General features: G+C 46.4%; 1 protein-coding gene across 6 annotated transcripts in view; it reads right to left on the bottom strand.

The window, feature by feature from the left end:
• The window catches only part of RNF17 (ring finger protein 17), a 510,797-nt gene that overhangs the window by 178,998 nt on the left and 304,404 nt on the right, over nt 1-27,395 (bottom strand). For all 6 annotated transcript variants that reach the window (XM_033948471.1, XM_033948470.1, XM_033948472.1 and 3 more), the window contains one exon: nt 3,419-3,534. In XM_033948471.1, the coding sequence (XP_033804362.1) occupies nt 3,419-3,534 (116 nt within the window). The remainder of the gene's footprint in view (nt 1-3,418; nt 3,535-27,395) is intronic.

The following is a 27,395-nucleotide window of genomic DNA, read 5'->3' as shown; positions in this document are numbered from 1 at the left end:
TTGGGCTCCCTCCTGGTCCGAACAACTAGGGGGGGGGGGTCGCCAGGGCCAGGAGGACTTGGGCTCCCTCCTGGCCCGATATTGTCGGGGAGTTGGGGAGTCGGCGGGGCAAGAGGGCTTGGGCTCCCTCTTGCCCCGATCGTGTCGGGGGTGCCCCGGTTGGCTGGGGCAAGAGGGCTTGAGCTCCCTCTTGCCCCGATCGTGTCGGGGAGTCGGCGGGGCAAGAGGGGAAGCAGCAGGACACCGGTAGGAGCTTCTACATGATGGGGGGGGTCGGGAGGCTGTGGGGGTGCGAGCGGTCCTTCAGGGTGGGGGTGCGTGCGAGCGGTCCTTCGGGGTGGGGGTGCGAGGGGGGGATGAATCGGACGTCGGGGGGGGGCATCAGGCTTTCAGGGTGGGGACAGGACTTCAAGGGGGAGACGAGAGTCGGGACGGCCGAAAGAAGAGTCGGGGCGGGCGACTAGAGAGTCGGGCAGCATGCGCGGTATACAGGTGTGTGCGGTATACAAAAATTTCTGTACATAATTTTGTGTTTTCTGCGCGCTATACCCGTGTGCGCGTTTTACACGGGTGCACGTTATCTACGTGAAAATACGGTAAGTCAGAAATACAGGCTCTATACCAGATCAGTAGTTACCCTAAAACACAGGATTTTAAACAAAAATGCAGGCTCTATACCAAATCAGTGGCTACCCTGAAACACAGGATTTTAAACAGAAATGCAGGCTCTATACCAAATCAGTGGCTACCCTAAACACAGGCTTTATAATAGGATTTTTCCTACTTTAATCACCCTGTGCCATAGGTACCAGGATTTAATTAGAGTTAATACAAGTCTTACCCTTATTCCTATGAAAAGGAAGAGGAAATAAGATTTAACAGAGGAAAGGGTTTTTTGTGTTTTTTATTTTTTTAAGTAAGAAACAGGGAGAAGAGAAATTAAGCAGATATAATGCTAAAAAACAGTGAAAAGAGCAGAATATGAAATGCTGAGCAGCTTAGCTTTTAGAAGTTCACAGGGCAGCCTTGTTCTCAGCACAAAAGAACAAAAAAGAACAGTCTGCAAGGAGACACCTACATCCGTGATACAGTGATATAAATCCCTGCAGGACAGCCTGCAATTCTGAGACACATCTAGCAGAAGTAATGGCTACCAGAAAGACTGTCTTAATAGTCAGGTCAATGAGTGTGGCCTCCTGTAAGGGCTTGGATGGTGGCCGCAAGAGCCTATCCAGCACGGTGTTAAGGTTCCAGGAAGGTCAGGGCTGGTGAAACAGAAGCCTAAGCCTCAGGGCACCTTTAAAGAATCTGATGACATCCAGGTGTTAAGAGAAAATCTTGCACCCTTGGCTCTGAAAACAGGAAACTCCAGCCATTTGAATCTTTTAGAGAAGAACCCGCCAGCCCCACATTCAAGCCTTCTTGATGAACAGCACTGACGATACTGAAGTCGTGGTAGGGTCCAATCTCTTCATGTGACACCACTGGAAGGAATCCCATGCCTTGGTATAGGCAGTGAAAGTGGCAGGCTTCTTGGCTCTCAGAAGCGCGCACACCACCAAATTAGAGCAGCTCTTCTGGCTCAAAGCCAAGAGCTCAAGAACTATGCCGTAAGATCAAAGTGCTCTGGATCTTGCAGCATGACTGGACCCCGAGATAGAAGTCCCTTGAGCGGATGAAACCTCAGAAGGGGACAGTCCTGAAGATGCACCAGATCCACCTACTACGGATGCCAGAGCCACCAGAACGACATGCCTTGGGTGCCGAAGCATCTCCATTCAAAAACTAGGCACTTTGAGAGCCAAATTGATGTAGTTGAAGTTCAGAATTGGTCACCAATCCTCAGAGCCGGGCAGGATGAAGTATATGGAATATTGGCAAAGTCCAAGTCTACAACTGGAACTTATTCGATTGCCTTAATATTGAGCAATCTGTTCAGGGTCCCATGGTCATGGGTGGCTCTTTCCGGTTGGCCCACTGGGGAGTCCACGAAACAGGCAGAGAGAAAGGCTGGGCAAACTCCAACTTGTAACTGAAGTGGGACGTTATTGGGATTCACCTGGATGAGAAGTGGAGCCCTGGGACTTTCCATTCCTGGAGAACATCTGTGGTGGACTCTCTGGAACAAGGTTCCAGAGGAAAATAGGTGCAAATGGTATGAGCCTTGTAAGGACCCATGGATTTTCTCTTTCGCAGCCCGAGGCCTGCTGTCCAGAAGGGATTTCAGACAGCGGTGCTTGACATCCAACCTTTGGCCAAATAGCAAAATGCCCCTGAAAGGAAGCCTGCTTTGCATGTGGAGGGTCCAGCCCAATGCCTGATCTACTAAATTCAGCGGGCAAACGCAGAACAAGCAGAGACCTTGCCCACTACCCTAAGCATCAGCCAAATAGTCCACTCCCACCAGCTGGGATGGTGGCTCTGAAGGTGCTCCTCCTGGTTCACACAATTTAGAATGGCATTTTTGAAAAACAAATGAGGCTGCTGCAGCAACTTTAAATGCCAGAGTCAAGGCCTCACACTGCTTTTTGAGCATGTCCAGCCTGTGATATTGTTGATCCTCAAGCACTACACCTTCCTCACTGAGTAGGGACATGCGCTTTGTCGTCTGAGCCACCAGAGAGTCCTCTTCAGGCATAGAAAACATCTGCTGGAAGTCCTGCTCCATAGGATATAACTTGGATACTGTTTTTGGTATAGATGAAAAGGAAAATGAATTCAATCATCTCCCAAATTATCCAAAAGCTATTTCCTTGTCTACTGTTCTCAGCAGGTCTTCAAGTCACCCCTACTGTCAGGTTTTCAGAATACCACAAATAAATATTTGCACTATCACCATACTTGTATAAGAGGCAGTATAATCGAACATCTCAAATTTATTAAAAGTATCCTGAAAACCCATCAATGATGGGTGTGAGACAAAATTATAAATATAGTAAAAGACAAAAATGAAATATGTCTAAGCCATCTGATTTTATACAAAATGAATAGATTCAGAATAGGATTTGTATTCATGAAAACACACTCCAAGTTCTATGATACCTATTGATAAAGTATGCTAACTGCCAAAACTTACCCAATTTCTTTCTGAACTTAAGCCCCCTTTTATCAAGCTGCGCTAGGTGTGTGTTTGTTTTTTAAATCGCTGGCCACTGCAATAAAAGCTCCGAAGCTCATAGAAATTCTATGAGCATCAGAGCTTTTACCACAGTGGCCGGCGATAAAAAAAACCTTAACATGGCTTAATAAAAGGGGGCCTTAATTAGGAGCACTGAAGCACAGCAAGGAATAAAAATTAACATAAAGAATAGATCTAATATAGCATTTACTTTTCGAAAGTGGCATAGCATGGATATCAATATTATAATTGAGTTCTAGCTAGCAGTATGGTTAAAGTAAGATTCTTATATGCACTTACCTTCTGCGGTATATTCAAGAATTCATCTTTTATTTTTCTTAGCATTTTTACATTCACTGTGGCAACATTGCCAAAGTCAATATATTTCACCTCTACTTCCCGATGACCTGGCAATCCTTCAAAAATTCCGAAAAGTCAGAGTCAGCTAAATTTATTAAACAATACATGTTAATTAATGATATCCAGATTAATGATACTAGATCCTATTATTCGAGGATTACAACAATAAATAAATCATTCACTTCTTTTAGAGGACTTAAATGTGCTGGGAAGCTTAGTAAATCTTTGGCATTTAAATTGATTGAAATTTGGAATAAGCCTTCCTGACTATCAGATTAACCTGAACAAACAGTTTCGCTCAGAACATAATATACAATCCAAAGGGAATTCTGATTCCACTTCCTCAAAATGAGTTGGTGGTGCTAGGAATTCTTCATTATTCCCCACACTTGGATAGTATTAACTTTGTAATTTTAAGCTTTTTCTTTTTATATAAATAACTTATGAATAATTTATAGCTTAAATATAGCTTATATGTGGATTAAGAAGTGCATCACTTATCTTAAGTCCTTATCGGTTCCCCTTCCCGACGTGTTTCGGAACTTTTTTTCAAGGTCGGGGGAACAAGAATTAAGGGTTATCCTAAACCATAATGTTACTGCCGCTAGTTATCCAAAAAGATAACTAGCGGCAGTAACATTATGGTTTAGGATAACCCTTAATTCTTGTTCCCCCCGACCTTGAAAAAGAGTTCTGAAACGCGTCGGGAAGGGGAACCGATAAGGACTTAAGATAAGTGATGCACTTCTTAATCCACATATAAGCTATATTTAAGCTATAAATTATTCATAAGTTATTTATATAAAAAGAAAAGAAAAAGCTTAAAATTACAAAGTTAATACTATCCAAGTGTGGGGAATAATGAAGAATTCCTAGCACCACCAACTCATTTTGAGGAAGTGGAATCAGAATTCCCTTTGGATTGTATATTATGTTCTGAGCGAAACTGTTTGTTCAGGTTAATTTCTGACAAGAATTTGTGAGTCAATTAATTGGTTAGATGACTATCAGATTGATAGGTCAGTTACAACAATTCCGGAACGATTTAAAAACTTGGTTGATTACACAATATCTTAAAAGTCTATCTGCCGAAGTGCTGAAATAACAGTATATTTTATTCTTTTAGTTTTTTTAATTTCATCCCTTCAATTTTAAGCATCAGTGCTGTTTCTTGAAAAGATACACCAATAGCACTCTCTCTCTTTCAGGCCTTCTATTATGTCTTTCTTTTTTTTTTTTTTCCAATTTTTTATTCATTTTTTCATCTTTCATCAAGTGTACAATATTACATCAATTAAAATCATACATATCACTTGACATTCTTATCTATTGTCATCTTTAAAACATAAATTAAGCCCTTCCCCCACCCTCCCTTTCCACAAATAATGTAAATCAAGTATATCATACAAGTGTTATAATAAAAAATACGAAGACCAATAATAACAATAAATCCCCATTTCCCCTTATTTATCAATATACTTTTAGTGTAAAAAAGGTGTCTAATCATTATAATATGTTATCAATGGCCCCCAAATCTTTTTAAAATTGTTATAATTCCCTTTTTGCATGGTAATTGTTGTTTCCATTTTGAATATATGGCACAACGAATTCCACCAGAAGGTGTAATTAAGTCTAGTATAATTTTTCCAATTTCTGGTGATATGTTGAATGGCGACTCCTGTCATTAACAACAAAAGTTTATTATTACTTGATGAAATTTGACTTTTTATTCTCATAGATGTCCCAAATAGAATTGTATCATATATGATAGAGCTACATGGTTTTCTAATAAACAATTAATTTGAGACCAAATTGATTTCCAAAAGGCCATAATACAGGGACAAAAATAAAGTAAATGATCTAGAGTCCCTGCTTCCAGATTACAATGCCAGCATCTATTGGATTTAGAGCTATCCAACTTTTGTAATCTAACCGGGGTCCAAAATGCTCTATGTAACAAAAAGAACCAAGTTTGTCTCATAGATGCAGACACTGTACATCTCATTCTCCTAGACCAAATTCATGGCCATTGAGATGCAGAAATTTGATGCTTAATCTCAATGCTCCAAATGTCTCTAAGACCATTTTTTGTTTTTTTTATTCATAAATCCAGATAACAATTTAAACCACTGTGCAGCCTGGTGTCCCAGAAAATCTGCCTGAAAGCATAAAAATTCCAGACTATACTGATTGCTAAGATTTTTCTATTCAGGGAACCCCTCCTGAATAGCCTGCTTCAGCTGCAACCATTTAAAACTTTGTGAATTTAGACCATTTATGTTGCAAATATAAAAAAATCAAGCAGTTTTCCATTTGAAATAACATCATTTAAAGTTCGTATGCCTGCAATAATCCAATGCTTCCATATGATTTTAAAACCGCCAATTTGAATCTTAGAGTTAAGCCAAATGGATTGATTTGATGATTTATGTATAGGGTCAGGGGTTAAATTGCTGACATAACGTAATGTTTTCCATGTATCCATCAATATTCTATTTTCTTTATATTTCCTAGACATTTTTATACTGATAACATGAGAGAGATGTAAAGGAAACATGAGTCGCCATTCCAAATATAACCAATCTGGGACATTTTCCTGAGCTCTGGGAGGACCCAATATATACCCTGACGTAAAATATAGGCTTGATGATGCCTATAAAAGTTTGGAAAATTTACCCTAGAGAGTTGCGCGGGGACAGAAATCCCACCCGTCCCTGCCAAAGTCTCACCCGTCCCCGTGAGGAATCCCACCCATCCCCGTGAGGAATCCCTCCGTCCCCACCCGTCCCCGCGAGGAATCCCATCCGTCCCCGCCCGGAATCCCCTCCGTCCCTACCCATCGATGAAAAGTAGAACTATCAAAGAATTGGACTCAAAACCAGGGAAACAAATGTTTTCAGTGTCCTTCCCCCTCCCCCACGTCTTCCTCATGGCCTTTCAGCGTCCTTCTCTACCCCTTTGTCTTCCCCAGTGCTTTCAGCGTCCTTCTCTCCCCTCCTTCTCTCCCGCCCCGGGTGCAGCACAGCCGGCCAGGTCCCCTTACTTTTGTGGCGCTTCCCCGACCGACCGACAACAGCCCCGGTCTGACAAACCTCCCTGCCCTTAACCGCGAATCTAAATTTCCTTCTTACAGCTGCTGTGCTACACCCGGGGCTGGGCGGACCGACCCCCTCCCTTGGTAGCCACTCGAGCCGCGAGGCTACTCCTCCTTACCTACCCTGCCTGCAGCACAGAGCCGAACGGAAGTCTTCCCGACGTCAGCGCTGATGTCGGAGGGAGGGAGGGCTTTGTTTAAGCCCTCCATCCCCTCCGACGTAAGCGCTGACGTCGGGAAGACTTCCATTCGACTCTGTGCTGCAAGCAGAGCAGGTAGGGAGAAAAGCCGACCGACTTAGTACATCCAGCCCCGCAGGAACCCCGCGACCCTCGGAGGTGTCCCCATGAGATCCCCGCGACCCTAGGGGGCGTCCCCATGGGATTCCCGCGACCCTAGGGGGCGTCCCCACGGGATCCCCGTGACCCGAAGGGGGAACCTGCGGGATGCCCGTGGGTCCCGCGGGATTCCTGTCGTCCCCGTGCAGCTCTCTAATTTACCCCACCCGCCACCCTCCTTTTTGTAAAGATACTAAAGCAATTCTAGGCATTTTACCCAGCCAAACAAATTTTGTAAGAATACTATTTAATTTTTTATAAAAGGACCCCAAGAAAAATACTGGTATCATACTCATTTGATAACAAACTACTGGCAAGATCATCATTTTAATAGTTTGAACTCTCCCCCACCAAGAAAGATGTAAAGGATTCCATTGCTCACACATTTGTTACTTTTTTAAATAAACGTTTTTCATTCTCCTTCACTGCGTCTTCTATTGTGGTTTTTATTCTAATACCTAAATATTTTAATCCATCATCTTTCCATACAAATGAAAATGAATCGAATAATCCTTCAGTACAGTGCACATTGAGTGGAAGAATTTCTGACTTTCTCCAATTTATCTTATATCCTGAAAATTTTCCAAATTTTTCTATCAATTCAAGTAAGCATGGAATGGTAGTCTCCGGATTCCTCAAATAAAGCAGTATATCATCTGCATAGGCTGAGATTTTATATTCCAAATCTGCACGAGGAATATCCTGTATTCTCTTTGCCTGTTGAATGGCTAATAACAAGGGTTCTAAAACAATATCAAAAAGCAAAGGAGATAAGGGACAACCTTGTCTAACTCTCCTCTGCAAATTAAAACGTTCTGACAAATTGTTATTAATATATAATCTTGCACCAGGGGAGTTACCGTATTTTCACGCAAATAACGCGCACCCGTGTAAAACGCGCACACGGGTATAGCGCGCAGAAATCACGATATGTACAAAAACTTTTGTATACCGCGCTCACGGGTATACCGCGCATGATGCCCGACGCTCCTTTCGCCCGCCCTGACTTTCCGTGCGCTGTCCCGACTCTCCGTTCACCCCCCCTGACTTCCGTGCACTGCCCTGACTTTCCGTGCACTGTCCCCCCTTGAAGTCCTGTCCCCCCTTGAAGGTCTGTCCCCATCCTGAAAGCCTGATGCCCCCCCCGACGTCCGATACATCCCCCCCCCCGGCAGGACCACTCGCACCCCCACCCCGAAGGACCGCCGACTCCCCAACAATATCGGGCCAGGAGGGAGCCCAAACCCTCCTGGCCACGGCGACCCCCTAACCCCACCCCGCACTACATTACGGGCTGGAGGGATCCCAGGCCCTCCTGCCCTCGACGCAAACCCCCTCCCCCCAAGAACCTCCGCCCGTCCCCCAGCCGACCCGCGACCCCCCTGGCCGACCCCCACGACACCCCCACCCGCCTTCCCCGTACCTTTGTGTAGTTGGGCCAGAAGGGAGCCCAAACCCTCCTGGCCACGGCGACCCCCTACCCCCACCCCGCACTACATTACGGGCAGGAGGGATCCCAGGCCCTCCTGCCCTCGACGCAAACCCCCCTCCCTCCCTCCAACGACCGCCCCCCCAAGAACCTCCGACCGCCCCCCCCAGCCGACCCGCGACCCCCCTGGCCGACCCCCACGACACCCCCACCCCCCTTCCCCGTACCTTTGCTAGTTGGCCGGACAGACGGGAGCCAAACCCGCCTGTCCGGCAGGCAGCCAACGACGGAATGAGGCCGGATTGGCCCATCCGTCCCAAAGCTCCGCCTACTGGTGGGGCCTAAGGCGCGTGGGCCAATCAGAATAGGCCCTGGAGCCTTAGGTCCCACCTGGGGGCGCGGCCTGAGGCACATGGTCGGGTTGGGCCCATGTGCCTCAGGCCACGCCCCCAGGTGGGACCTAAGGCTCCAGGGCCTATTCTGATTGGCCCACGCGCCTTAGGCCCCACCAGTAGGCGGAGCTTTAGGACGGATGGGCCAATCCGGCCTCATTCCTTCGTTGGCTGCCTGCCGGACAGGCGGGTTTGGCTCCCGTCTGTCCGGCCAACTACCAAAGGTACGGGGAAGGGGGGTGGGGGGTCGTGGGGGTCGCCAGGGGGGTCGCGGGTCGGCTGGGGGGAGGGGTGTTTGCGTCGAGGGCAGGAGGGCCTGGGATCTCTCCTGCCCGTAATGTAGTGCGTGGTGGGGTTAGGGGGTCGCCGTGGCCAGGAGGGTTTGGGCTCCCTTCTGGCCCGATATTGTCGGGAAGTCGGCGGTCCTTCGGGGTGGGGGTGCGAGTGGTCCTGCCGGGGGGGGGATGTATCGGACGTCGGGGAGTCGGCTGGGCAAGAGGGCTTGGGCTCCCTCTTGCTCCGATCGTGGATGCGGGTGCGGGTGGGAGCGCGTGCGAGCGGTCGTTCGGGGTGGGGGTGCGAGTGGTCCTGCCGGGGGGGGGGGATGTATCGGACGTCGGGGAGTCGGCCGGGCAAGAGGGCTTGGGCTCCCTCTTGCTCCGATCGTGGATGCGGGTGCGGGTGGGAGCGCGTGCGAGCGGTCGTTCGGGGTGGGGGTGCGAGTGGTCCTGCCGGGGGGGGGGGGATGTATCGGACGTCGGGGAGTCGGCCGGGCAAGAGGGCTTGGGCTCCCTCTTGCTCCGATCGTGGATGCGGGTGCGGGTGGGAGCGCGTGCGAGCGGCCGTTCGGGGTGGAGGTGCGAGCGGTCCTGCTGGGGGGGGTGAATCGGGCGTCGGGCGGGGTGGGAACTATGTTTAAAAACTTTTGTATAACGCGCGAGGGGTATGCGCGGTAGGTAAAAACGCGTATAACGCGCGCGTTATATGCGTGAAAATACGGTATACAACGTCTGAATCATTTGTATGAATCCTGAACCTATACCAAACCATTCTAATGCCTGATACATGAAAGTCCATTCAACACGATCAAAGGCTTTCTCCGCATCTAAGGAGACAGCGAAAGCCGGATCCTTCATGTTTTTGGTTAAATTTAAGGTATGAAAAGCCAATCTAGTATTATTAGAAGAATGTCTCTTAGCAACAAATCCTGTTTGGTGCATATCAATAATAAAAGGGAGAGACTTAGCCAATCTTAAAGCTAATGTCTTTGCTAAAAGTTTTCCATCAACATTGATTAACGAGATAGGCTTGTAGTTTGAAACCAAAGTGGGATCTTTGTTTGGCTTTGGCTAAACAATTGTTAATGATTCTGCCATAGTACCTGTAATGCAACCTTTAGTTAGTTAAAACTGATATAAATTTAATAAATAGGGTAAAATGGTACTTTGAAATGATTTATAAAATTCTACTGTAAAACCATCACCACCTGGAGCGGATCCAACTCTAAGAGACTTCAATGCTGTTTCTAATTCTTTTAGTGATATAGGCTCCTCTAAGCTTCTTTTTATATGCTCAGGAACCTTCGGTCCAACAATTAGATTTAAAAATTCTAAACCATCTTTTTCCCTATCACCATAAGGCTCAGAAGAATATAGGTCTCTAGAAATTGTCTTAAAATATTTTCAATTTTAGTATGTGTTTCTCCATTTTCATCCTTTATTGCAATAATTTTTATTCTTCTTTTCTTTGCTTTAAGATAATTTGCCAATAATCTTCCCGCCTTATTTGAGTTTCCATAATATTGAGTTTGTTGGGAAAACAAATTTTTCCTTACAAATTTAGAAAATATCTCATTATATTTGCCTTTTGCTTTTAATAAAGCCTGTAAGATACTCTGTTCCCATTTATCAACTAATTTATTCTCCAAATGTTTAATTTTTTTCCAAATTATAAAATTGTTTTTTAAGTTGTTTTCTAATATATGCCGAATATGAAATATTACCTCTCATGATAGCCTTAAATGCATCCCATAATGTTTCTATGTTAATATCTTCTGAGGTATTAAGTTGGAAAAATTCAATCATTTTTAGTTTAAATTCTTCAAGGAAATTTGAATCCACAATCAAAGTATTATCAAATCTCCAAACAGATTTACAATAATCTTGCTCATCAGACTGTAACTCGATCCATACACCAGCATGATCAGAAAAAAATGATAGGATCTATGGTGGCTTTTGTCACTTTTTGAACTATCTGATTCGAGACTAAAATATAATCTATTCTTGAAAAAGAATTATGGACCTGTGAAAAAAATGAAAATTCCCGATCATTAAAATGCCGTATTCGCCATATATCTATTAAATTACAAGATTGTGCCAAATTATCTAACCCTAATGATTTCATAATTCTACTTGGTTTTTTATCTATTAATGGATCCATTACAGCATTGAAATCTCCAGCCACTATTAAATTAGAAGTAGCCAGTGGGAGTAGTAATTGTTGTAGATTCTTAAAAAATTCCATTTGATTTTTTTTTTCTATTATGTCTTTCTAATTTTAATCAACTGTAAACAGAGTCGAGCTCCTTTGGGAGATGACCAGGTATATAAACTGAAGATTAGATTAGATTAGGTAAGGATGAAACACAGTGCATAAGACAAATTAGGTACCAATCAGAATGATTTTGAGTATCATCTAAGTGAAAGAAATGCATATCATTTCAATATTTACAAAAATCATTCACCATTAGTTACCTAGGTAAACCATGCTGTTTCAAAAGTTAACTGAACCCAGTATCCTGCCTCCAACAATGGCTTTTCATTCTTTTAAAACCTAGTTCAGCAGCATCTCTTTTAGTCTTGGATAACAAGAACTCTATACAAGAGTTCAATTTGCAGGCAAACCATGGACAATACAGAAGCATTGATATTCTCAGTTTTGTTCTCCATTCCTTTTAAAATAATCTTAATGTTCTACCCTTTTTTTGGGTCAGTTATTGTATGTTGGAATGTCATTCAATGTATTATCCACAAGATATTTCTTTGATCTTAACTCCTAAATCAATAAACTACGTCTAAATGGCATTTTCTCCAATGCACGTCACTTATAAACATAGAAAAAAATGGCAAAAGACCATGTGGCCTATCCAATCAACCCATCAAATATAACCACCCAGTTTCTACAACCACCTTCAAAGATAGTCTATGGTTCTCTTATGCTTCCTTGACTTCTGATATTATCCACCATTATCCTTTTTGTGAAGTTTATTCCTGAGCCTGACTATCCATCCTAAACCAACATGCTCAACTTATCTCAATATGTATACACTGGAGGAAAAGTGAGGGGGGGAGATATGATAAGAGACATTTAAATACCTACATAGCATAAATATGCATGAAGCAAATCTCTTTCATCTGAGAGGAAACTCCAGAATGAGAAGGCATGGATTGAAGTTAAGAGGCAATAAAAGGCTCAGAAGTAATCTAAGGAAATACTTTTTTACAGAAAGGTGGTAGATGAGTGAAGTAGTCTCCCATTAGAAGTGGTGGAGACAAAGACTTTCTGAATTCAAGAAAGCATGGGTCTCTTAGGGAAAGGAGATAGTGGATGTTGTGGATGGACAGACTGGATAGGCCATTTGGCCTTTATCTGCCATCATATTTTTATGTTTCTAAATATCTATTATCTCCCATTCCCTATCTCTCCTCGTGATGTTTAGATCCTTAAATATATGTTCCATATACTTTATGATGAGGACAGCTGCCCTTTTTGGTGGCCCACCTCTTTGCTGGCCCAGCTTCTGGAACTGCACCTTGCATTCAAAATGAAGAGAATTATACAAAAGCAAACTCACTTTTTTTTACCAAGTCATTAATCTACTAAAGCATTCAAATATTTTTCAGGCTTTTCCCAATGCCTTATCAACTTGTTTGGCCACCTTATGCATCAAATATTATCACTAAGATTCTGTTTTTCAAATATACACAGTTGCCAAATTTATGTTAGAAGATCCTATCTGCCAATTCTTACAATGTTTTGCTATTTTAGTGGCATGTAAGATCCTAGTGTAGTGGAACTAGAGAATGACATGGGGAAAAATTCCCCTGTCCCCATTCCGTCCCCGTGGGCTCGGTCCCCATCCTGTCCCCGTGAGCTCGGTCCCCGTCACTCTCTCTTCCCCATTTCCTAGCGTCTTCTCCCCACTCTCTCTTCCCCATTTCCCAGCGCCTTCTCCCCATTCTCTCTTCCCCATTTCCCAGCGTCTTCTCCACACTCTCTCTTCCCCATTTCCCAGCGTCTTCTCCCCACTCTTTCTTCCCCAGTTCCCTTCAGGCTGCTTCAGCGTCTTCTCCTCTCCATACCCCTAGCACCCTTTGCGCGGTCCAGCATCTCTCTCTTGCTGGCCAGCAATGCATCTCCCTCTCTTCCCCTTACTTTCTCTTCGTGGCGATTTCTATTGCAGCCAGAACCTTGAAGTCGCGTCATGTTGACTGCTGGAAAAAAGTCTCCTCCGATGCAACTGGAAAAAGGAAGTTGCGTCAGGAGACTTTTCCAGCAGCCACACGTGACGCAACTTCAAGGTTCCGGCTGCAATACAATGCATAGCCTTATAGAAATCGCCACAAAGAGAAGGTAAGGGAAAGGAAGAGAAATGCATGGCCGGATGGCAGAAGAGAGGGGGCTGTCGGACTGCATGCTCATTCACCACGCGTGCTCACTCCTTTCACTGCGGAGACAAGGCCATTCACCAATTCACGGGGAGGTGAATGGCCTTGGCCCCGTACTCGCGGTGACCTTATTTTAATTTGTCACCGTTTTAGCGGGTAGCAACCACCTTGTCATTCTCTAAGTGGAACCTTGGATTGTGAGCATAATTCGTTCCAGAAGCATGCTCGTAAGCCAAAGTGTTCGTATATCAAGCACATTTCCCCATAGAAAATAATGGAAATGTGGGCAATTTGTTCCACATCCCAAAAAAGACCCCCTGAGGCCACTAGCACACTTCCACCCCATCCCACCCCATAAAGACTCCGAAGCTACTGGCACGCTTCCAAACAACCCCTGTGAACCGGCTTCGCCCACCCACCCCACCCCTGAGAACCAGCATTGTCCCCCCCCCAAAAAAAAAAATCCTTACCGCAATTGGGCACCAGCACGTCCAGCACCAACCCACAGTATGTGCCGGTGCCCAAAGAGCCTGCCACTGATTCTGCTGGGCCTTGAGCATATGCGCATGCTCAAGGCCTTCTGGCTCCCACTCTCTCCAATATTCTAAGAGGTGATAAGCTCCAGAGTAATCTAAGGAATACTTTTTTACAGAACATAAGAAGTTGCCTCCACTGGGTCAGACCAGAGGTCCATCGCGCCCAGCGGTCCGCTCCCACGGTGGCCCATCAGGTCTATGACCTGTGAAGTGGTTTCTGAGCATTTCTATAACCTACCTTTACTTCTATCTGTACCCCTCAATCCCCTTATCCTTTAGGAACCTATCTAAACCTTCCTTGAACCCCTGTAAAGGATGGTAGATGCATGGAACAGTCTCCCAGAAGAGGTGGTGGAGACAAGAGACTGTCTGAATTCAAAAGAGCCTGGGATAGGCATGTGGGATCTGTCAGAGAGAGAAAGAGATAATGGTTACTGCGGATGAGCAGACTAGATGGACCATTTGGCCTTTATCTGCCATCATGTTTCTATGTTTCTATCCTGCCTGTAGGTTGAAAAGCAGGCAGATGAACCTCCTAGTAGACATGAAAACCAGATACAACTCTGGGGAGAAGCCATGCACAGGGAAGATAAATGAATGCACAGGGAAGATAAATTAATCCTATAGATCCTCCAACTAGGCTTGCATGAGTTCCATGGACTCCACGCTTCTGCGTTTGTCGCCTTTGCAAAATTTGGACTCCGGACAAGACTTTTCTACCCATTCCCAGATCCACATAGGTTCCCCAGCCCTGGAGGAAAAGGATGGGGGCTAAGCTTGAGGCTCCCAGCCCTCACTTCTTGCGCGCGCTGTGGCATGTGGTAAATAGATGCTCCTCCGCCAGCCATCCAGTACAAACTTCACATGAAATGGTGTTAACACACTCTGATGAGTTCATCCCTGTCGATTTTTGTAAAAATTGAGGAGTTTTGAGGCAGATAGAGGCTTCAGAAAAAAAAATTTGATTAAAAATCCAAGATGGCCACAGAAAAATCACACCAATTTAACATCCCATGGAGACTGGAAAAATAAAAAATAAAAAAATGCTGAAATATGGGTTTTGTAGGTAGAAGACCTGAACCCTGACCCAAGAAACCCTCCAAAATGAGGTTTTAGCATTCCCCCCACCCTAATTTTCCCATAGGAAATAATGGGGCTGTACTTACAGTTCTGTGAAAGTGCCTGTCTGTTAGCTTTCTCTGCATCTGGAAGAGATGAAAAGGACTTTCTGCCTCAGAAACTTCAAATGACGACTCCAAACCAGGAAATCTTCAGGCTGCCAGTCAGACCAACCCTATCTGAGACCTCCACCCCTAAGGAACCTTGACATGAATGGGGAGGGAGGGGCAAATTACAAAGCTGCCTCCCTGATATCCTGAGAGTTCTTACTCAGGGCACCACACAGCCTGCGCTCAAGCCACTGGGAAATTCAGAAGCCATGTGACATCCTAGGAGAACAGACACACAGCAGGCTGGTTCCACAGGTCCACCCAAAGGTTTGCCCTTTGAGCTGGACTCTGGCTCCATGGAACCTGTGTTCTTTCCCAGGCAGAGAATCCCCAAATATGGGGTCTCAGGACACCAAAGCCTCAAGCAAAAAAAAAATTCAACCCCCCCCCTAAAATAACCGAAAATAGGAAAACTAAGCAGAGCAGATAAATACCTCACTTGCACAAGGAAAAACTTAAGGGGGCACTACACTCCAATAGCAATGTGGAAGGTACTAAAAGTTTAATTTGATTTAATGCTAGGTTTTCTAAGACTTTAGTTAGAAAAGACAAAGAAGAAAATAGTCTAAAATTATCAACTGTAGTAGCATCAGATTTTTCAAAACAGACCTAACTATTGTGCATTTTAAAATTTCAGGGATATTCTTCTCTTCACTAAAAAAATTGTTTACAATTAGAGTAACACTTGAAGCAATGTCTGATATCAAACTCTATCGATATTGGGAACAGCAAGATTCTTTACAAACCGTGCTGCTTTTAACTGAAAACCATCAGCAAACTGTTGAGGAGTTGGCCATGAATCATAATTCTACTGCACCACACATGACAACCAGGTCAAAGTGATGATCTGATGAGCAGAGGAAGGGCTCCACCACTCAGCTATGATGTTCCAGCCTGTGGATGAAGAGCTGCTGAGATGCTAACCAGGGTGTGAGGAAGGGAGGAGGGTTCAGCTGCAGGCAGCCCTGTGCATTTTGCTGGGCTCACTCAATGGTAGGCAAGCCCCTGCTGTTTCATCACCATCTGAAAACCATTCCCTTACTGGAATATTTTTTTGTATCAATAAATTTTTTATTGTAAGAAAAACAAATACAATATAAAAAAAAACCAATGGCAATAATACAGAAAACAAAACAACCCATTGACACCACTAACATATCCAATCCTAATTCTCCACCAATTGTGGGTCTCTGTTTCTGATGCTGCACAAAACAAACTACAGCATACGATAACACTGAACTCTACAACTCTAACCCTAACCAATCCTCCTCCTCCATATAAAAAAAACAACCCTTCACAAATCCCCCCTCCCCATCTCACCAAGTCCAATACCAAAGCCTTCACCCCCTCCAACCCCCCCAGCTGACAGCCAAACTTGAAGTTTCCTAAAAAGTCATGTCCAATCCTTCTGATGAGCTACATAATAACCATGTTGTTTAGCGGTCACACATTCCATATGGAGCAGATGACCAACTCGAGCTCTCCACTCCACCTCTAAGGGTATCACTCCCGTCTTCCAATGCAGAGCAAGTAAACATTTAGCAGCTGAAAGTCTCACGCAAATCAATCTTCTGTGCCACCAAACCGGTCTCAAATTTGTAAGTCCCAGCAAACAAGTTTGTGGATTTTGATGAACAGTATCCCCCAACCAAGTCGACAAACACCTGGTTACCATAGCACCAATAAGGTCCCACTAAGGGACAAGTCCTCCAAATGTGGAGAAAGGAACCCCCCTCTCCTCCATATCTCTAACAAATATTTAACACAGTAGGGTACATAGCATGTAAGTGTTCAGGAGTGTAATACCAACGAGATAAAATCTTATAAGCATTTTCCTGTACCAAAACACACCTTTTGAACTTCCAAACAGACCCGTTCCCATTGCCCCTCAGTGAGAGAGAAACCCAAATCAACCTCCCATTTACTCCGAAAAGAGCACTGGGGCTTATCCCATCCCCTAAGAAATGAATACGAAACTGAAATAGGACGAGGAACTCTCCCTAATAACAACCAGAAATTCTCCACATCATCCCTATTACCCTGGGAGTCCCCCAACCACCCCTGAGCCTTCATATAATGATGTAGCTGCATGTATTGTTAAAAAATAAAAAAAATCACCAGATGGCAAAGAGTAACGCTACCCCAGGGTGGCAAAAGGTATCATCCGGTTCCCTTGAATCACATCTCTAAACACCCTAATACCCAACCTCTCCCATCTAGCAAACCTCCCTGAAATATGTCCCACCTCAAAAGTGGGTTCCCTCCATATAGCTGCCAAGGTAGATGCCTGTCCCTCACTTCCCCACTGACGCCGCAAGGCTCCCCACAACCCAATTAGATGTCTAACAAATGGATTCCCCACACCTTTCAATCTATCCCCTGTGGATATGGGCGCCCACAACCACTCCCCCAAAAATTATGACCCTATCCAGTGTTGCTCCATCTGAACCCCTATATTATGTCCCGCTACAGCCCAATCCAAAATAAAATGCAATTGGGCCGCTTGTCACCTAGCAATAAACCCCGATTGATCAACATGGATAAGCTGTGGCAATACCCTAGCCAACCGCAAGGCCAGAAAGCACAGTTACTTACCGTAACAGGTGTTATCCAGGGACAGCAGGCAGATATTCTTGACTGATGGGTGACGGCACCGACGGAACCCCGGTACGGACAATTTTAGAGTGATTGCACTCTAAGAACTTGGAAAGTTCTGGTAGGCCGCACCGCGCACGCGCAAGTGCCTTCCCGCCCGACAGAGGCGCGCGGTCCCCAGTTAGGATAAGCCAGCTAAGAAGCCAACCCGGGGAGGTGGGAGGGACGCAAGAATATCTGCCTGCTGTCCCTGGATAACACCTGTTACGGTAAGTAACTGTGCTTTATCCCAGGACAAGCAGGCAGCATATTCTTGACTGATGGGTGACCTCCAAGCTAACAAAAAGAGGGATGGAGGGAAGGTTGGCCATTAGGAAAACAAATTTTGCAAAACAGATTGGCCGAAGTGTCCATCCCGTCTGGAGAATGCATCCAGACAATAATGAGATGTAAAAGTATGAACTGAGGACCAAGTGGCAGCCTTGCAGATTTCCTCAATAGGAGTGGAACGGAGGAAAGCTACAGATGCTGCCATAGCTCGGACTCTATGGGCCGTGACAGAACCTTCCAGTGTCAGTCCGGTCTGAGCATAACAGAATGAAATGCACGCTGCAAGCCAATTTGACAACGTACGTTTAGAAACAGGACGTCCCAATTTATTCGGATCAAAGGACAGAAAGAGTTGGGGAGCTGATCTGTGGGGTTTTGTACGCTCTAGATAGTAAGCTAGAGCCCTCTTACAGTCCAAAGTATGCAGAGCCTGTTCTCCAGAATGGGAGTGAGGTTTCGGAAAGAAAACAGGTAGTATAATAGATTGGTTGAGATGGAATTCAGAGACAACCTTAGGAAGAAACTTTGGATGTGTACGTAGAACTACCTTATCGTGATGAAAGACTGTGAAAGGTGGGTCAGAAACTAGAGCATGGAGCTCACTGACCCTCCTGGCAGAGGTGAGCGCAATAAGGAAAAGTACCTTCCAAGTGAGAAACTTGAAAGTGGCAGTCGCCAAAGGTTCAAATGGAGGCTTCATTAAAGCGGAGAGAACCACATTAAGATCCCAGATCACAGGAGGTGCTTTAAGAGGTGGTTTTACATTGAAAAGACCTCGCATGAATCTGGCGACTAGGGGATGAGCTGAAAGGAGTTTTCCATGGACTGGCTCATGAAAAGCAGCGATAGCACTAAAATGGACTCTGATGGATGTAGATTTGAGGCCAGAGTCAGACAAAGAAAGTAGATAATCCAACAAAGTCTCCACTGCAAGGGACGTGGGATCATGATGATGAAGAAGACACCAAGAAGAAAACCGTGTCCACTTCTGATGATAACATTGCAGAGTGGCTGGTTTCCTGGAAGCATCCAGAATAGAACGAACGGGCTGAGACAGAAGAGAATCATAAGAAATCAGCCCGAGAGATACCAAGCTGTCAGGTGTAGAGACTGGAGGTTGGGATGCAGAAGGGTCTCTTGATGCTGCGTAAGCAGAGAAGGAAATAGTGGAAGCAGAAAGGGTTCTCTGGAACTGAGTTGAAGTAGAAGGGAGAACCAATGTTGTCTGGGCCACCATGGAGCAATCAGAATCATGGTGGCTCGTTCCCTCTTGAGCTTGAACAAGGTTCGTAACATGAGCGGCAGAGGAGGGAAAGCATACAGGAACAGATTGGACCAATCCAGAAGAAAAGCGTCCGCTGCCAGACGGTGAGGAGAGTAGAGTCTGGAGCAGAATAGGGGCAGCTGGTGATTGTGAGGAGCTGCAAAGAGGTCTATCTGAGGAGTGCCCCACTGAGCGAAGATGGACTGTAGAGTTACAGGATCGAGTGTCCACTCGTGAGGTTGGAGAATTCTGCTGAGGTTGTCCGCCAAGGAATTCTGTTCTCCCTGAATGTAGATAGCTTTCAGGAATAGTTGGTGATCTGTGGCCCAAGCCCAAATCTTCTGGGCTTCCTGGCACAAGAGGCGAGAGCCTGTCCCACCCTGCTTGTTGATGTAGTACATCGTAACTTGATTGTCTGTGCACAGCAGGAGGACCTGAGGAAAGAGAAGATGTTGGAAGGCTTTGAGGGCATAAAACATCGCTCTGAGTTCCAGGTGTGATGTTTCATTTCCTGGGTTGTCCAAAGCCCTTGAGTTTGGAATTCGTTCAAATGAGCTCCCCAGGCATAAGGGGAGGCGTCGGTGGTAATGACAAGTTGATGAGGAGGCAGATGAAACAGAAGATCTCTGGAGAGATTTGAGGATATCAACCACCATTGTAGAGACTGACGAAGAGATGATGTCACAGATATGTGTCGTGAGCAAGAATCCGTCGCTTGGGACCACTGGGTAGCAAGGGTCCATTGAGGAGTGTGCAGGTGAAGACGTGCGAGGGGTGTGACATGAACTGTGGAGGCCATGTGACCCAAGAGTATCATCATTTGCTTGGCAGAGATGGAACGTTGTGGAAGCACCTGCTGATATAGAGATTGAAGAGTTTGAAGATGTTTGGATGGCAGGAATGCTCTCATGAGGACTGTGTCCAGTACCGCTCCAATGAATTGAAGTCTCTGAGTGGGGATGAGATGAGATTTGGGTAGATTGATCTCGAGCCCCAGAAGCTGTAGAAACAGAATGGTTTGGTTGGTGGCCAGGAGCACTGTTTGAGATGAATTGGCCTTGATTAACCAATCGTCCAGGTAAGGAAAGACTTGAAGGTGGTGAGAGCGTAGAAAGGCCGCCACCACAATGAGACATTTGGTGAACACCCTTGGAGAGGAGGCAAGACCGAAGGGCAGCACCTTGTATTGATAATGACAGCGATTGATCATGAAGCGGAGATACTGTCTGGAGGTCAGATTGACCGGTATGTGAGTGTATGCTTCTTTGAGATCTAGGGAGCATAGCCAGTCGCCTAGATTGAGAAGAGGGTAAAGAGTGGCTAGAGAAAGCATCTTGAATTTTTCCTTGACTAAACATTTGTTGAGATCGCGAAGATCTAGGATTGGTCTGAGATCTCCTGTTTTTTTGGGAACTAGAAAGAAACGGGAGTAGAATCCCTGTCCTTGCTGATCTAAAGGAACTTCCTCTATAGCGTTTAGAAGGAGGAGGGATTGAACTTCCTGAAGAAGGAGGACAGACTGAGGAGTGTTCAAAGCAGACTCTTTTGGCAGGCTTTGAGCTGGAAGGGTCTGAAAGTTGAGAGAGTAGCCGTGGTGGATGATGTTGAGGACCCATTGGTCCGAAGTGATAACTTCCCACCAGCTGAGGAAAAGAGACGACCACCTAAAGGTTGAGGCAGGTGGGTAGAACTGGGAACCTTGGCTATGCTTTGGAGAATGCAGTCAAAAGGGCTGCGTCGATTTTTGTTGTGGAGGTGGCTTCACAGGTTGCTGCTGCTGTGGCCTGGGAGGCTGACGTTGCTGTTGACGTTGACGCCTGGGTTGCTGGGAAGCTGCTGGCAATGGGCGAGCTGCATAGCGTCGTTGATAAGCCGACTGCTGTCTGAAAGGCCGAGTCTGAGGAGGCTTTTTCTTGGTTTTGAGCAGGGTATCCCAGCGTGTTTCGTGGGCAGAGAGCTTTTGAGTGGTCGAGTCCATGGATTCCCCAAAGAGCTCATCCCCCAGGCATGGGGCATTGGCTAACCGATCTTGATGATTAACATCAAGCTCGGATACCCGAAGCCAGGCAAGGCGACGCATGGCCACAGACATTGCAGTTGCTCTGGAGGTAAGTTCGAAAGTGTCATAAATTGACCGAACCATGAACTTACGTAGCTGAAACAGAGAAGACGAGCAGTGATGAAAAGCTTGCTGTTTGCGCTGATGAAGGTACTTTTCAAATGAAGCCATGGTGGTAAGGAGATGCTTGAGATAAAAAGAAAAATGAAAAGCATAATTACCAGATCTGTTAGCGAGCATAGCATTCTGGTATAATCGTTTACCGAATTTGTCCATGGCTTTACCTTCTCTGCCAGGAGGGACAGAAGCATATACACTAGTCCCTGCAGACTTTTTAAGCGTAGATTCCACAAGCAGAGATTCATGGGGAAGCTGTGGCTTATCAAACCCAGGAATAGGGATTACTTTGTATAATGAATCCAATTTGCGGGGAGCTCCTGGAATAGTTAAAGGAGTCTCTAGGTTTTTATAGAAAGTTTCCCTCAAGATGTCATGAAGAGGGAGTTTCAAAAATTCCTTTGGAGGCTGGTCAAAATCAAGGGCATCTAAAAAGGCTTTAGACTTTTTAGATTCAGCCTCCAAAGGAATGGACAGAGAGGTACACATGTCTTTCAAAAAAGAAGTGAAAGATGTGGAGTCCTGTTGAGAGGATGGATCAGGTACAGCAGGCTCATCCTCATCTGAGGAACATTCAACCTCAGACAGAAAGGGCTCTTCAGAGTCACCCCACAGATCAGGGTCCCTGATATGGGAACTACGGTCTTGGGACTCTGGGGTGGATGGTTCTAAGTGCCGGGATTTGCGCACCAACTTACCCGACCTCATCGACACGGTACCAGGAGATGTTATCGGTTGCACCGGTGCCGAAGTCTATACTGACTGATGTTGGGCTCTCGGCTCCGGAGCAAGAACAGGCATCGATATCGGTGAGACCGAGTGGACCGGTACCGAAAAGGATGCTGCCGATAATAGAGGTTGGTCTACCACCGGTACCGGTGGTTCAGACCGGACCGGCACCGGAAGGTTCGGTGCCAATAGAGCAGGAAGGAGTTGTTGTAACTGCTCCTTTAGCTGCACTAGGAGGACGGCGGCAATGCGCTCATCCAAAGAGGGCACCGGTACCGCCTTTTTCTTTTGTGGTACCTGTGGTGCCGCTCGACGCCCCGAAGATGAAGAGCCCGAGGTCGAGGGACTCACTTCAATCGGGGCAGAGCGCTTCCGCTGGCGTTTCACGGTCGGCAGGACTGGGCTTGCTGCAATAGAGACTGGAGGACGCTCCAGCGGGGAAGGCTTCTTAGCCGGCTTACCTGGGTGCGACGCCGGTGTGGTATCACGCGGCGTCGAAGAAGTAGGTGCCGAATGTGATGGTGCCGATGCCGGTGTCGATGGAATGGGATCGGACATCTCGGCACCGAAAAGTAATCGCTGTTGTATCTGGCGATTTTTCAGAGTACGTTTCTTTAACGTGGCACAGCGGGTGCAGGTGGAAGCCTGATGCTCAGGACCCAAACACTGTAGGCACCAGTTGTGCGGGTCCGTGAGAGATATAGGCCGAGCACACCGCTGGCACTTTTTAAAACCTGGTTGAGGGGGCATGAAAGGAAAAATGGCTTCCGCCAAATCGAAGGCCGAGGCCTCGATGGTGGCAGTAGGCCCCGCCGGGGAAAAAACCAAATTGAAGAAAAAATAAGGTTTTTTTTTTTTTTTTTACAAAAATGAAATAAAAGAAAAAAGGCAATAGAGCCAAAAGGGTTTACGCGAGCGGGAAGGCAAGAAGAAAAAATTTCAACGGCCGTTGAAAAACGCATCTTCTTAGCTCCGCGGAAACTAAGAAACTGGGGACCGCGCGCCTCTGTCGGGCGGGAAGGCACTCGCGCGTGCGCGGTGCGGCCTACCAGAACTTTCCAAGTTCTTAGAGTGCAATCACTCTAAAATTGTCCGTACCGGGGCTCCGTCGGTGCCGTCACCCATCAGTCAAGAATATGCTGCCTGCTTGTCCTGGGATAATCTTCGCTATGATTTTAACATCCACATTTAACAATGAAATAGGTCTATAAGCCCCACAAATCCACAAATCTTTTCCCGGTTTAGGTAAAACAATGATCTCATTCGCTACCTTTGCTAATAAGGCAATGAATAAAGATGAAAACTTTTTATAAAAGGATCCCATAAAACCATCCAATCCAGGGGTCTTTCCAGGTTTCAGGGCTTGAATTACCCCCTCTACCTTAGAAACAGAAACTTGTTCATTTAAAAGCTCCTGCTCTACTTGTGACAATTGTGGCAGTGGCAATCTATCCAAAAATGCCTCAATGTCATCCCCCTGTGGCAAAGAAACCCCCTGTTTCAATGCCCTCAAGGCTAATTCATAGGCCTGCGATTGGTGATAAAACTATTACAATTCAAGATGTCTGGACAGTAGTGAATAAAATAGAGAACTCATTACAGGGCACTGTGGTTAATCTGTGTCAATTTTCCAAATGAAATTACAACTAAGGTAGCCAAACAAGAAACCCAATTGGCTTTAGTGGAAAATAAAGTGGATAAATTGGAAGCATCTATTTCTGTGCTGCAGTCCTGCGCAGCATCTAATATGAAGGGCAGTACTGCTTTACATTTGCAAATGGAAAAAATGTAAAATGCTATGAGATCTAGGAACCTCAGATTTCTGAATTTTCCTATGTCTCATTACCTTTCCCCATTGGAATTATTAAAAATGTATTTGAAAGATATACTTTGTTATACTTTGATAGAAAGTTTTTCACCTGATAACCTTTACTATATACCCAGTGGGTCTAAAAAATTATCAGAAGAGGGGGGAATAGATCAATTAGTATCATCTAATAGTCTAAATATCTCTCAATTTTTAGAGTCATCAAAAGACTATAATGCCAAATGGGCAACACTGTTGGTTACTTTAAGAACTGAAAAGTACAGTTATTTACCGTAACAGGTGTTATCCAGGGACAGCAGGCAGATATTCTCTACATGTGGGTGACATCATCCACGGAGCCCCGTCGCGGCCAGCGTTTCAAGCAAACTTGATTGAAGATCTCAAGTTTGCTAGTACTGTCCACGCATGCGTGCCTTCCTGCTCCACTAGAGGGTGCATCCCCTCCTCGTGGTCTTCAGTTCAGATAGCTAGCAAAGAAGCCAACCTCGGGGAGGCGGGAGGGTTGCGAGAATATCTACCTGCTGTCCCTGGATAACACCTGTTACGGTAAGTAACTGTGCTTTATCCCAGGACAAGCAGGCAGCATATTCTCTACATGTGGGTGACCTCCAAGCAAACCAAAAAAGGGACGGAAGGAAAGTTGGCAACTTATGAAAACAGATTACGCGAAACCGACTGGCCAAACTGGCCGTCGCGCCTGGAAAAGGCGTCCAGACAGTAGTGAGAGGTGAAGGTATGAACCGAAGACCAAGTGGCAGCTTTGCAGATCTCCTCAATAGGCGTGGCTCGGAGGAAAGCGACAGAGGCCGCCATCGCTCGGACCTTATGTCCCTTGACTCGACCATGCAGCGAGAGACCAGCCTGAGCGTAGCAGAAAGAAATACAAGCGGCTAACCAGTTGGATAAGGTGCGCTTGGAAACCGGACGGCCCAACCGATTAGGATCAAAAGAGATGAACAGTTGAGGAGCCGACCGATGAGACTCAGGTAAAAGGCCAACACCCTTTTACAATCAAGAGTGTGAAGCGCCACCTCCCCAGGATGAGAGTGGAGCTTTGGAAAAAATACCGGAAGAACAACGGACTGATTGATATGAAAGTCCGAAACAACCTTGGGCAAGAACTTTGGATGAGTACGGAGGACCACCTTGTCATGATGGAATACAGTAAAAGGCGGATCCGCAACCAGAGCCTGCAGCTCACTGACTCTGCGAGCAGACGTGAGAGCAACCAGGAAAATCACCTTCCAGGTGAGGAACTTCAGATGAGCCTTATCAATGGGTTCAAACGGAGGTTTCATCAATTGCGCCAGAACCACATGAAGATCCCAAACCACCGGAGGGGGCTTGAGTGGAGGATGAACATTGAAGAGACCCTTCATAAAGCGGGAAATCGTCGGATGGACGGAAAGCGGCTTCCCATCAAGCGGCCGTTGAAAGGCAGCAATCGCACTGAGGTGGACTCGAATAGATGTCAATTTGAGGCCAGTCCGAGACAGGTGGAACAGATAATCTAGCACTGACGGCAAGGAAGCAGAGAGCGGTTCCATGCGGTGCTCAGCACACCACGCAGCAAATCTGGACCATTTTTGGGAATAGTATTGACAAGTGGAGCTCTTTCGAAAGGCCTCCAGAACATCCCTCACCGACTGAGAAAAGTCTAAGGCGGAAGACATGTGGAGAGGAACCAAGCTGTTAAGTGAAGAGACTGCAGATTGGGATGCAACAGCGAACCCCTACTCTGAGACAGCAGAGAAGGAAACACAGGCAGAAGCAGAGGCTCCCTGACACTGAGCTGGAGAAGCAGGGAAAACCACGGTTGCTGGGGCCACCAAGGAGCAATCAAGATCATGGTGGCGCGGACCGACTTGAAGTGTACCAGAGTCCTGAGAATCAGTGGAAAGGGTGGGAAAGCATAGAGGAACCCGCCCGTCCAATCGAGAAGGAAGCATCCGCCTCAAGACGATCCCGGGAGAACATCCTCGAGCAGTAGCGAGGCAACTTGTGATTGAGGGGCGAAGCGAACAGATCTACCTGTTGAGTTCCCCACCGAACAAACATCTGCCACAGAGTCTGAGAATGGAGCTACAATTCATGCGGCTGAAGAAGGCGACTCAACCTGTCTGCCAGACAATTCTGCTCGCCCTGGATATACACCGCCCGAAGAAAGATGTTGTGGCGCAGCGCCCACCACCAAAGTCGAAGGGCCTCCCTACAGAGCGAGAGGGAACCTGTCCCCCCTTGCTTGTTCACGTAATACATCGCCACCTGGTTGTCCATACGCACCTGCAGCAAATGACGAAATACCACCATGGCGCAGTAAATGGCCCGGAGCTCGGAATGTGAGTGTAGGCTTCCTTCAGATCCAGGGAACACAACCAGTCTCCCCTTGTCCATCAAAGGATACAAGATGGGAAGCGAAAGCATGCGGAACTTCTCCCGAACCAGGAACTTGTTCAACTTTCGGAGATCCAGGATAGGACGAAGGTCCCCGGTCTTTTTGGGAACCAGGAAGTACCTGGAATACACTCACGAGCCCTGTTGACAAGGGGGAACCCGTTCCACCACCCGCAGATGAAGAAGGGCATGTGCTTCCTGAAGCAGCAGAGGCAGCTGATCTCCTTCCATAAGCGACTCTTTCGGAGGTCTGTTCGGTGGAAGAGAACGGAAGTTGAGGGAGTATCCTCCCCGAATGACAGAGAAGACCCAAGAGTCCGTAGTAATCTCCTCCCAACGATGCGCAAAGGTGCGCAGACGTCCCCCTATAAGCAGAGGGGAAACCGCCAGGGCAGGGGAGGCCAACCTCTGTCCGCCCGGTGAGTTAAAAGGACGACAAGGGTTTGGTCACCGTAGGAGTAGGAGGTTTAGGAGGGGCCCGCTGCTGGTGCGGCCTCCGAGGAGGAGGGCGAGAAAAGGCAGGCGTAGACTTTTGCGGGTACCGCCATGGAGGAGGGCAGTAGGACTTGGGTGGAGCGGGCTTCACCTTAGGTCGGACCAAGGAAGCAAAGGAGCGTTCATGTTCCGAGAGACGCTTAGTGGCGGCCTCGATGGAATCATCGAACAACTTGTTCCCGAGGCAGGGAAGGTTGGCCAACCGATCCTGCAGGTTAGGATCCCTATCAACGATGCGGAGCCACACCAGGTGCCGCATGGCGACCGCAAAGGCCGAGACCCTAGATGACAATTCAAATGCATCATAGGAGGCCTGGGACATGTACAGCCGCAGCTGCGCCAGAATATCCACAAGCCGGCGAAAATCCGCACGGCGCTCAGCAGGCAAATCAGCCTCGAAAGAGAGAAGAGCCTTAACACA

This window comes from Geotrypetes seraphini, chromosome 6, assembly GCF_902459505.1.
Source record: "Geotrypetes seraphini chromosome 6, aGeoSer1.1, whole genome shotgun sequence".
Lineage (NCBI taxonomy): Eukaryota > Metazoa > Chordata > Amphibia > Gymnophiona > Dermophiidae > Geotrypetes > Geotrypetes seraphini.
This window is presented reverse-complemented; position numbering and strand designations above follow the sequence as displayed.